Source organism: Stegostoma tigrinum, chromosome 16 (assembly GCF_030684315.1).
Source record: "Stegostoma tigrinum isolate sSteTig4 chromosome 16, sSteTig4.hap1, whole genome shotgun sequence".
In the NCBI taxonomy this organism is placed as follows: Eukaryota; Metazoa; Chordata; class Chondrichthyes; order Orectolobiformes; family Stegostomatidae; genus Stegostoma; species Stegostoma tigrinum.
In genome coordinates, this window is record NC_081369.1 from 26,986,460 (window position 1) to 26,998,629 (window position 12,170).

The window sequence follows — 12,170 nt, forward strand, 5'->3', positions numbered from 1 at the left end:
TTAAGCGGCTATTAGATAGGCATATGGATGATATTATAAGGTAGCAGTGGAGGTTAGATAGACCTTAGGTTTTGGGTAAAAGTTCAGCACAACATCACGGGCTGAAGGTTCTGTACTGTGCTGGACTGTTCTATGCTCTGTTCTATCACCCATTTTATGACTACATTTCTGCAAGACTAGACAATAAGTTTTCAAATAATTCCTTACAAAACTTTATATGGCTAAAAAGACACAAAATGAAAACTAGATAATAAAATGTGAGGCTGGATGAACACAGCAGGCCAAGCAGCATCTCAGGAGCACAAAAGCTGATGTTTCGGGCCTAGACCCTTCATCAGAGAGGGGGGGCAGATGCTGCTTGGCCTGCTGTGTTCATCTAGCCTCACATTTTATTATCTTGGAATCTCCAGCATCTGCAGTTCCCATTATCTCTCACAAAATGAAAACTATTAGTTCACACTCATCAGGACTAGGAATTTTTATTGTTCATCAATGTGATAGGAGTGATGCTAGCTAGGCCAGTATTTATTGCCTATCCCTAGTTGCCCTTGAGAAGGTGCTGGTGAGCTGCCTTCTTGAACCCCTGCAGTCAGTTTGATGTAGGCACAACCACAATGCTGTTTGAGAAGGAACTTTAGAATTTTGATCTAAGTGACACTGAAGGAACGGAGATGTATTTCCAGATCAGGATAGTGAATAGTTTGGAGGAAACTGGCAGATGTTAGTGTTCCCAGGTCCTTCTAAGTGGTCGTGGTAGCGGGTCTGGAAGTAGAGCCTCACTGAATTTTATATATGTACACATCAATGATGGAAAGAGTGAATGTTTATCAATGTGGTACTAATCAAGGGTGCTGTTTTGTTCTGGAGGATCTCAAACTTTGAGTGTTGTTGGAGCAGCACTCATCCAGCTAAGTGAGGAGTATTCCATCACACTCCTGACTACAGTCAGGAGGACCAAGGAACTCCTGCAGAAATCTTCTGGAATTGAGATGACTGACCTTCAACAACCACAATCACATTCCTGCGTACTAGGTATGAGTCTGACCAGTTTCTCCCTTGGTGAAAATGAGGTGCTGGGGACCGGGGAATTGGAAGTTCTGGAGGAGGTGGAGGGCGTGGGTAGTGTCGCGGACGTAGGTAGGGAGTTCCTGGACCAAAGGCGAGAAAATGGAGTCCAGATAGGTGGAGATGAGTTCAGTGGGACAGGAGCGGGGGAAACCCCTTGGTGAATCTTATCTGGACTGTCTCCAATGCCACTGTCATTTTTTTTTAAGACAAAGGGGCGAAAACTATGCACTGTATTCTAGTTGTGGCTTGACTAGTGCCTTGTGTAGTTTTAGCAAGTCCTTTGTATTTTTATATAGTATTCCCTTTGAAATTAAGGTCAACAGTCTATTTGCCTTCCCTACTACCCACTGAATTTGGATGCTGGCTTTTTATGATTCATGCATGAAGACCTTCAAATCCATCCAAGGTACAGCTTTTTGCAGTATTACCGTATTTATATTATATTCAGCTCCTCTATTTTTCCTGCTAAAGTGCATACCCTCGTATTTTCCTTCATAATATTCCATCTGCAAAGCTTTTGACCAGCCACTAAACCTATCTATGCCCCTCTGTAGACTTTTTGTGCGAGCCTCACTACTTGCATTTCCACCAATTTTTGTCATCCGTACGCAGTAATACATTCACTTGTCATCTAACAGATTCACACACACACACATAATGGTGTTTTAGGTACTGATCCCTTTAACACTTCTGCAGTTACAGGTTGCCGTCCTGAAAATACCCCCTTTATCCCAACTCTATTATTCAGCCAATCCTCAATCCATGCTAATATATTACCCCAAACACTGTAGGTTCTTAAGCAGCCATACATGCAGTACCTTATTGAATTTTCTTGGAAATTGAAACATATTACATCTACTGGTCTCCCTTTTCTATCCTTCTCACTGCCTCCACAGACAACTAGAATACGTTTTGTCAGGCATGATCCCCCTCTCAAAGCCATACGGACTCTGCCTGTTTATCTTACATATTTGTAACTATACACTCTTTAGAACAGAATCCACCATCTTCCCAATGACAGATGGCCTACAGTTACTTGCTTCTAGTTTGCCTCCCTTTTTGAACACTGGTGCAACATTAACAGTTTACCTATCCTCTGAGGTGTTTCTAGAATCTCAGGATTCTTGGAGGATTCCTACCGGTCCATCCACCATCTCCATACTTGTTTCCTTTAAAATCGTATGACGCAAGCCAACAGGGCAAGGGGGCTTATTGTCTTTAGCAGGTTACCTTCTCACATACTTTTTCCTCTCATTATAGTTATTGTATTTATTTCCTCTCCTACTTTAGCCCCTTGATTATTTAGTATTTTTGAAAGACTGCTGAAAAGTATTTATTCAACTCCTCTGCCATTTCTTAGTTCTGCATTTCCCTACCCTCGTTCTCAAAAGGGACCCGCATTCATCTGGACTCGCTCTTGCTTTTTAAAAGAAAACACAATTACAGAAGCTGTTACTGTGCATTTTTACATTGCTTATTAGTTTGCCTTTACAGTTTATCTTCTCCATCTTTAGCTGGCTTCTCAAACTTTCCCAATTCTCTGGTTTACCACTGATCTTTGTCACATTGTAAGTATTTTTTTTTCAAATGCGATACTATTTTTAACTTCCTTGGTAAACAACGGTCAGTTTCTCTCTTTCCCGGACACACACTTCTTCAATAAGATGTGATTGTTGTGAATCATGAGTTATTTTCTGCCTTAGTTTCTCAACTGTCATTTCTTCTGAACTTCTGAGTCTGGTTATGCCAAATCTGCTCTCAGCCCTGTGAAGTTGCCCTTATTCAAAATTTCGCAGTTACTTCTGGCCTGAGTTTTTCACGCTCAAACTGAATGCTTCGTCAGGCTTGGATAGGTTTCACAATTTAAGGATTTAAACACATTCTTACCCAGCAAATGTATGCACCCAGTCTATTAATGGACAGACTTAGCTGATTAATATCAGACCAAACAGGTAGTCTCTGATTAGTCAGGATCCCAGTGCTAGTCTCTGGCTCTACAGAATGCCAACCATGCTTACTCAAATTGTGACTGCAAAATTGAGAACAGAGTTCAGCAGTCTATTAATTCTGCTACTGGACAAGATTTACTAAATAATCCGGCATCAAGAACTGCACCTGAAACAAATTTAAGATCAACTGTAAGGCTTGCAGTGTATTTTATTTGAATATGTAGAATGTCCATTCTGTATAGGCAAAATGTGTGCACATGTTGTACCTTTTTCATGAGGAAAAGTGTATGGAAACTACCAGTCCACCCCTCTGTAACAGTGCCCTGACCAATCAAAGTTTATTTGTCTGGGCTGAAGTAAATCAACTGGCTAAGCATGATAGTTAACAGATCTAGCTTCATTGCCATGTCAACAGTGGTTCAAACAGTTAGATTCCTCTTCTGATTTTGTATAAATTGGTACTCCCTCTCAAAGTTTGATTTCTTGTGTCCCAATCCTGCGGGGTGCAAGACAAGTTTTGACTTTCTCTTTGTCTGAAGTTTTCAATCTTAAAGCTATCACATTAACCACTTGCATGTTTCTGGGGTTTTGCATTCTATTTTCATCAAAACATTTCTTTTACATCCCAAACACATTAAATTGCGAGTAAGTAAATCCAAACATAGGTCTCCAATAACATCTGTACCTCAAGACTTCATATAGTGGTGATAAAGGTTTGTTTACCTGATTTTCAATAAAGGTTCTACTTTTAATATATGATGAAACAATATGTTGAGAAATTCTTCCGGATCTATAAAATAAAAAAATGTTTGTCAAGTAGACAAGCAAGTATAAATGCCCAAAAATGATCTTATTGGCATTATATAACATTTTCTGCATTCGCCAAATGCTTTGCAAGTTTAAATTACAAACAAAAGATGTTCTATAAGTGGTCCTTGAGAAGTAAACACAGAAATTTAGTAGATACTTAGCATTATCCAACATAAACAAATTTAAAACTGGCACTTGATAATGATCAGCACTTGAAATATACTTGGGCATCTTCTGAAACCATCATCTCAGGCAGAAATTAAATGGATCCCTACTGGGCTGGATGCAATAGTCTACAGACGTCTCAGCCTTTTGTTTCAAATTTAAATCTAGTCTCGGATGGAAATTATTGAAATTTGAATGTCTTCAACAGCTCTTTTTGAACAAGTCCACTGTATAAAACTGAAAATTTAAAATCTTCGTATGATTGCAATATGTTAGTCAACAAGATTGATGCAAAACACGTTCCTGAAGCACTACCTAGCAATAACTTAGTTGAAAAAATATGTTCAAATATAGTTGTGAATGAGTAACATATATAGGAAATTGTTTCAACAATAAGAACATTAAAAATTCCAGAACAACTTATCGAAAAAAAATACAGTTTTTCATAGGAACAGCAGTGGAGCATTTAGCTCTCTGAGCCTGCCACCATTCAAGAAAGCATTACTGATTGGATTGTGTCTCAAATCCACTTTATTGCCTGTCCCCCATGAACATACTGTTGACTCAACCTCCACACTTTTCTATAATGGCCAACTTCCCTGACAGAAGAAATTCATCATCTTTGTCTTAAATAGGTGAATCATTATTTTTAAAGCTGAGTCTCAGAGTTCTAGATTCATCATGAGAGTTAACACTCCCTCAGAATCTTACCTGTTTCAAGATCACCTCTGATTCTTCTAAATTGCAATGAGTGATGGCCCAACTCGGCCAACGTTTCCTCACTGGTCATTGCTTTCATCCCAGGAATCAGCCAAGGGAACCCGTCCAATGCAAGTATATCCCTCCTTAAATATGGAGGCCAAAACTGTATGTAGTACTCCATATGGAGGAATATTTCACTACTTTTAAATCCAATTTCCCCTGCAATAAAGCCAACCTTCCTAATTACCTTCATGCTCAATTCTGGTGATTTATTTACAAGGGCACCCAATTCTTCTGCACTGTAGAATTCTACCTTTTGAACATGTTGGTTTTCTACTCTTTTAAAGCAGGTAACCTCACATTTTCCCACATTCTATTTTTATTCCATCTGCCATTTTTTAAAAAAAATAACTTATTTGCTTAATCCATCTATATTCCTTCAGATTCTTTGAATCCTCATCAGTTTGCTTTCCTGTCATGAGCAATAAGTTTACCATGCAGTCAGTCCCTCATCTAACTTATTAAAATATTTCATAAATAGTTGTTCCATTTAGCACTGCGCTAGTTAACTTTTCAATTTGAAAATGGCCATTTATCCCAATTCTCCATTCCATGTTAGCCAATCCTCTACCTATGCTAGTATGTCAGCTCCAACACAATGAGCTCTTGTCTTATGCAAAACCTTTCACATGCCTTTCGGGAATCCAAATTCACATCTATTGATCCCCTTTGTTGAACATGTTTGTTACATCCTCAAACAACTCTAACAAATTATTCAAATAAGATATCCTTTCCACAAAAGGACAATAGTGCCCTTAACCAACTATCGAAGACACTGAGTTTATTCAGATGCAGCTTCATTTCTAAAAGGAAGGCAACGTAGAATCCAAAAAAACTACAGTGCAGAAATAGCCGATTTTTCCCATCAAATCTCTATCAATGATCTTCACTTTTAAAACAAACTATTCACCTTGGATAACAGTGTGGAACTGGATGAACACAGCAGGACAAGCAGCATCTTAGGAGAACAAAAGCTGACGTTTCGGGCCTAGACCCTTCATCAGAAAAGGGGGGTTGGAGAGAGGATTCTGAAATAAATAGGGAGAGAGGGGGAGGTGGACCTAAGATGGATAGAGGAGAAGATATGTGGAGAGGAGAGTATAGGTGGGGAGGGGATAGGTCAGTCCGAGGAAGACTGATAGGTCAAGGGGTCGGGATGAGGTTATTAGGTAAGAAATGAGGTGGGAGGAGAGGATAGGTGGGGAGAAGAAAAGGTTAAGTGGGTGAGGACGAGCTGGACTGTTTTTGGGATGCAGTTGGGGGCGGCGGGGGGGGGGGGGGGGGGTGGGGGGGGCAGATTTTGAAGTTGGTGAAATCCACATTGATACCGTTGGGCTGCAGGGTTCCCAAGTGGAATGTGCGTTGCTGTTCTTGGAACCTTCGGGTGGCATCATTATAGCAATGCAGGTTCACCATGGACATACACCTGCATTCCCCATGCAGATGGCCTAAAGGCCGTCTGTTTCTTCCTGTCCGGCAGACCTGACCAGTCCCCCTCCACCAACACCCTCATCTGCCTAGCCGAACTCGTCCGCACCCTCAACAACTTCTCTTTCGATTCCTCCCACTTCCTACAGACAAAATGGGTGGCCATGATTACCCGCATGGGCCCAAGCAATGCCTGCCTCTTTGTAGGTTATGTGGAACAGTCCCTCTTCCACACCTACACTGGCCCTAAACCCCACCTCATCCTCTGTTACATTGATGACTGTATCTGCACCGCCTCGTGCTCCCAAGAGGAGCTCGAACAGTTCATCCACTTCAACACCTTCCAGCCCAACCTTAAGTTCACCTGGACCATCTCCAACACATCCCTCACCTTCCTGGACCCCTCTACCTCCATCTCAGGCAACCACCTAGAAACTGACATCCATTTCAAGCCCACCGACTCCCACAGCTACCTAGAATACACCTCCTCCCACCCACCTTCCTGCAAAAATGCCATCCCCTATTCCCAATTCCTCCGCCTCTGCCGCATCTGTTCCCAGTATGAGGCATTCCACTCCTGTACATCCCAGATGTCCTCGTTTTTCCAGGACCGCAACTTCGTCCTCAACCGTGTCTCCCGCATTTCCCGCAACTCATCCCTCACTCCCCACCCCTGCAATAACCCCCAAAAGAGAATCCCCCTCATCCTCACATACCATCCCACCAAACTCCGGATACAACACATCATCCTCCGACACTCCCGCCATCTGCAATCCGACCCCACCAGTAAAGATATTTTACCATCCCCACCCTTCCCTGCCTTCTGGAGAGACCACTCTCTCCGCGACCCCCTTGTCTGCTGAACACTCCCCTCCAACTCCACCACACCCGGCACCTTCCCCTGCAACCACAGGAAGTGCTACACTTGCCCCCACGCCTCCTCCCGCACCCCTATCCCAGGCCCAAAGATGACTTTACACATCAAGCAGATGTTCACCTGCACATCTGCCAATGTAGTATACTGCATCCGCTGTACCCGTTGTGGGTTCTTCTTTATTGGGGAAGCCAAGCGGAGGCTTGGGGACCGCTTTACAGAACACCTCCGCTCGGTTCGCAATACACAACTGCACTTCCCAGTCGTGAACAATTTTAACTCCCTCTCCCATTCCTTAGACAACATGCCCATCCTGGGCCTCATGCAGTGCCATAATGATGCCACCCAAAGGTTCCAGGAACAGCAACTCACATTCCGCTTGGGAACCCTGCAGCCAAATGGTATCAATGTTGATTTCACCAGCTTCAAAATCTCCCCTCCCCCCACCTGCATCACAAAACCAGCCCAGCTCGTCCCCACCCAGCTAACCTGTTCGTCCTCTCACCTATCCCCTCCTCCCACCTCATTTCGTACTTAATAAAATTATCCCGCCCCCTTCACCTGTCCGTCCTCCCCAGACTGACCTATCCCCTCCCCACCTATACTCTCCTCTCCCCTATCCATCTTCAGTCCGCCTCCCCCTCTCTCCCTATTTATTCCGGAACCCTCACCCCATCCCCCTCTCTGATGAAGGGTCCAGGCCCGAAACGTCAGCTTTTGTGCTCCTGAGATGCTGCTTGGCCTGCTGTGTTCATCTCGCTCCACACTTTGTTATCTCGAATTCTCCAGCATCTGCAGTTCCCATTATCTCTATTCATCTTGGATACTACTCCTGCATGGCAGAAAAGGTTTCCATTTGACTAAACATCTCAAGACATTTAGATGCAAAATGGAGAAATTAGGTGTTTCAGCAACAGATCTGAGTGGACTCTTTCAAATGATTTTTCTGTGGCCTGTAACTTTTGGCCACAATGACTCTTTGAAGGAACAGGTGATCACATTATCCATTCCCTGTGTGGACTAGGTTGAGCACATCCACTGTCAATGGGTCTTTGGGACAGGCTGAAACCAAGACCTCCACTATTGGATCAGTCAGGAGCTTTATAAAAAAAACTGCTGTGCATATTTTACCATTTCAATCCATCTACCTAATGGGCTGGTAGCAGCTATGTGACAACTAGCTGCTGATTTCCCAAACGGCCAGCCAACTAGGGAGTGGATGACAGCTACGTGCAATCATCCTGTGTACTAGTTCCACAAGAAAGTGCCGTTTAATGTCATCAAGACAACCACCAAATGCCAGAAAATGACCTCCCAGTCTGGAAAGCTTGAGAGCACACAATATAACAACCGAAGGCTGACCGATGAAGATAAGTGGTCCAGCACTCTGCATTCATCAACATTGAAGATTTAGGAAAGTATTCATAGAATTCTATTCAACACAAATCTCTTTCGATTATTAAAACCTAAATTGGCAATTTATTTTGCCAAGGTTAATACTGACAATAAATAATAGAAAAATAACAGTACCGTATTAGGCAGTGAGCAATGCTATAACGAGTAGTTGTTTCAGGGACCCAAATGCAAACAAACCTATAAAATATTGAAATGCAAAGAAGTCACATACCTTTCTCTTCAGAGGTAAATCCTGAAGCTGCCTCAACCTTTTCAAGAATTCTTCGAAGTTTCATTATTTTAGTAGCACATACATACCCATGGCTAAAACAGAACAAAGGAATCGTTTTTCAGTAGCGACTAAAGGCAGCAATATATAACAACAAATATAGTATAGTCTCAAAAGCAACAAAATAGTTTTACTCAATTAATCCAAATGTATGCAACTTCATTCACACAATTTTCAGCAATGCAGTACTGTACCATATAATTGTTTGTCCCATTCATCATAATCGAGGGGTTCACGTTTTATTTCAATGTGAACGAATGGGTTTTGAGTGAGTGAAAATATCAATAACACTCTCAATTAAGGAAAGTACACCAGATCTTCTAAAACATTCCCAAGTCAACAATCTTTAAAAACCTAAAGTCTATGTCAATACAGGATTTTGCTTTGAGGGAGCAAATTCTGTTTCAGTCCTGTTATTTCTAAATTGTAAAATATAAAAAAAAACAAGATATTAGAATTGTTATAATTATAACTTCAAATCATGAATTACATGAAATGCATTACACTTACTTTCTCAAAGGATTGACTATTTCAGTTCGTAACAAATCTTGGGTTTCAGTATAAAATTCAACGTCATCTTTTTCTTTTGGCCTAAGCAATACCGTGTCCAACACACAGCTAAAAGCAAACATACTGTGGAGAAAATGTTAAACTATTAATACAAAGAAATTTATTTCTAAGTATTAGATAAAGACATCAATATGGAGTATTTTGGAAGTTCTACTAGAAACAGTCAATTTTGATGTCACATTTTGCAATGAGAAAAGCTAATTTAGTAGTCACGCAGCCAAAAACAGACCCTTTGATCCAACTTGACCATGCCTACCAAACTAAACTAGTCCCATTTGCCTGCATTTGGTCTACATCCCTCTAAACCTTAGATAACAAGGCACAGAGCTGGATGAACACAGCAGGCCAAGCAGCATCAAAGGAGCAGGAAGGCTGACGTTTTTGGCCTAGATGCTTCAGAAATGCAGGAGGGGAAAGGGATTCTGAAATAAATGGGAAGAGAGGGGGAGGCGGATAGAAGATGGATAAAGGAGAAGATAGGTGGAGACAAGACAGACAGGTCAAAGGTGGCAGGGTTGGAGCCAGGAAAGGGATAATCGGTCCAGGGAGGACGGACAGGTCAAGCAGGCGGGATGAGGCAAGTAGGGAGGAGATGGGGTTGGGGCTTGAAGATGGAGGAGTGGATAGGTGGGAGGACAGGTTAGGGAGGCAGGTAACGAGCTGGGTTGGTTTTGGGATGCTGTCGGGGGAGGGGAGATTTTGAAGCTTGTGAAGTCCACATTGATACCATTGGGCTGCAGGGCTCCCAAGTGAAATATGAGATGCTGTTCCTGCAACCTTTGGATGGCATCACTGCGGCACTGCAGGAGGCCCAGGATGAACATGTCATTCAAGGAGTGGGAGGGGGAAGTTGAAGTGGTTTGCGACTGGGACGTGCAGTTGTTTGTTGCAAACCGAGCGGAGGTATTCCACCAAAAGGTGGGATTGCCTGACAGAAGAATAGAGGAAAAGCAATACTAAGAGGTGGCTTATTACTTAGGGGAACAGACAAATTGCAGCTGTCGATATGGTATTTTGCCCACTTGATACCAGGGTCAAAAACATCACAGAGTGGCTTCAGAATATTCTCAGGGGACAGTGATCAGTCAGCGATTGAGGACAACATTGGTACTGACAATATAAATAAAGAGGGGGTGATGATGTGTCAGAATTTAGGAAGCTATATAGAAAGTTAGCAAGGAGGATCTCAAAAGTAGTAGTCTCCAGATTAGTCTTAGTACCATGAACTTTTAAGTACAGAAACAGAAGGACAAACAGACAAATGTGTGTTTGGAAAGAAACAGAATGGAGGGCTTTAAATTCCTGGACCCACGGACTAACTCTGGGGGTGATGACACCTGAACAGACCTTTGCCAGAGTTCCCTTTAGGGCAAATTGCACACACTGTTGGGAAGGCATTAAACTAACGCTGCAAGGTATAGGAATCAAGTAAAATGCTGGACAGTAATACTCGAATGCACAATTAAAAAATTGTTAGTTAATACCTGGAGTCAGAGTAAGGGAGAAATTAATCCTTTCTAAATTAAGGACACGCTGCAGTTATATGGATGCACAAAGAAAAGCAATTAAGACTGGTGAATTAGATTATCATGTGCCATTATGATGCCATGGCAATAACAGAGATCCTGTTGAACAGCAGGATTGGGTGTTAAATATTCTTGAATACAGGTTTGTCATGAAAACTAGGTAAGGAGGGATGGCAGTATTGGTTAAGGACAGCACCACAGTACTGGGTATACTCTACGTCTTGGAGGCTTCAACAAAAGATCTGGTTTGGCAAGAAGTTCAATTACATTACTTGGTGCAGTTTACAGACCATAAGCTAGCAGCAAGGATGTAGAGGGACAAATTCGCAACAACGAAATTAAATGCAAGCATTACAATGTAGTTACAATATAGGTTGTTAATCACCCATATATATCCTGCGATAATAGCACGTTTAGGGCAGGGAGGGGCGAATGCTCTTAGATTATCCTCAGGAAAATTTTCTAGATCAGTGTGTGTGTCCAGTCCAAGAAAGGAAGGAATGATAGACTTTGTCCTTGTGCAAGGGATGCCAATTAGTTCAATGTCAGTCAGAAAACATTTAGGGGATGGCAATCATTATATCACAGCATTCAGGATCATGACAGCCCTAATCCTAGCGTTAATTTATCACAGATTATAGACAATCCAGACCAAGAATAACTGACTGGAGGACAGCCGACTGCAAGGAGGCAAGGGCAGAACTGTAACAGGTAGATGGAAACCAAAGGATTAGCTGGAAAACTGTAGTTTAACGATGAGCCACCTTCAAAGAAGAGATGATTTGGATGTCGTCAAAGTGCACTCGCTCAAAAGGGAAAGGTAGGGCAAACAAAGCCAGACTTCCCCGGAAGAAAATCGTGACAGAAATTAAGAAGAAAATGTGTCTTTACAAAAAAGTATCAGGTTGAAAACAATACTGAAGAACCAAGCTGAATACAAACTGGTCAGAAAGGTAATGAGAAAGCAAATGAGAGGCAAAGAGGGAACATTAAAATAAAGACTGGCAGCCAACATAACAGAGAATCCCAAAAACTTCTAGAGACCCAATAATCATAGAATCATAAAATCCTTACAGCATAGAAACAGACCACACCAAACAGTATCCCACCTAGACCGATGCTGGCTACCCTATTCCTGTAACTCTACATTTCCCACGAATAATACACCTAGCCTGTACATCCCCAGATATTGTGGGCAATTTGGCATGGCCAATCTACATATCTTTGGGCTGAGAGGAAACCCACACATACACAGGTAGAATGTGCTAACTCCACGCAGTCATCCAAGGCTGGAATTGAATCTGGGGCCCTGCCACTGAGGGGCAGCAATTCTA

At 42.2% G+C, this 12,170-nt stretch overlaps 1 protein-coding gene across 1 annotated transcript in view; it reads right to left on the reverse strand.

The window, feature by feature from the left end:
- cylda (cylindromatosis (turban tumor syndrome), a) overlaps nucleotides 1-12,170 on the reverse strand; it is an 87,178-nt gene that overhangs the window by 27,932 nt on the left and 47,076 nt on the right. Inside the window, exons 10-12 of the mRNA XM_048546716.2 lie at nucleotides 9,251-9,373; nucleotides 8,684-8,775; nucleotides 3,741-3,807 (exon numbers count right to left, since the gene is read on the reverse strand). Of these exons, the coding sequence (XP_048402673.1) occupies nucleotides 3,741-3,807; nucleotides 8,684-8,775; nucleotides 9,251-9,373 (282 nt within the window). The remainder of the gene's footprint in view (nucleotides 1-3,740; nucleotides 3,808-8,683; nucleotides 8,776-9,250; nucleotides 9,374-12,170) is intronic.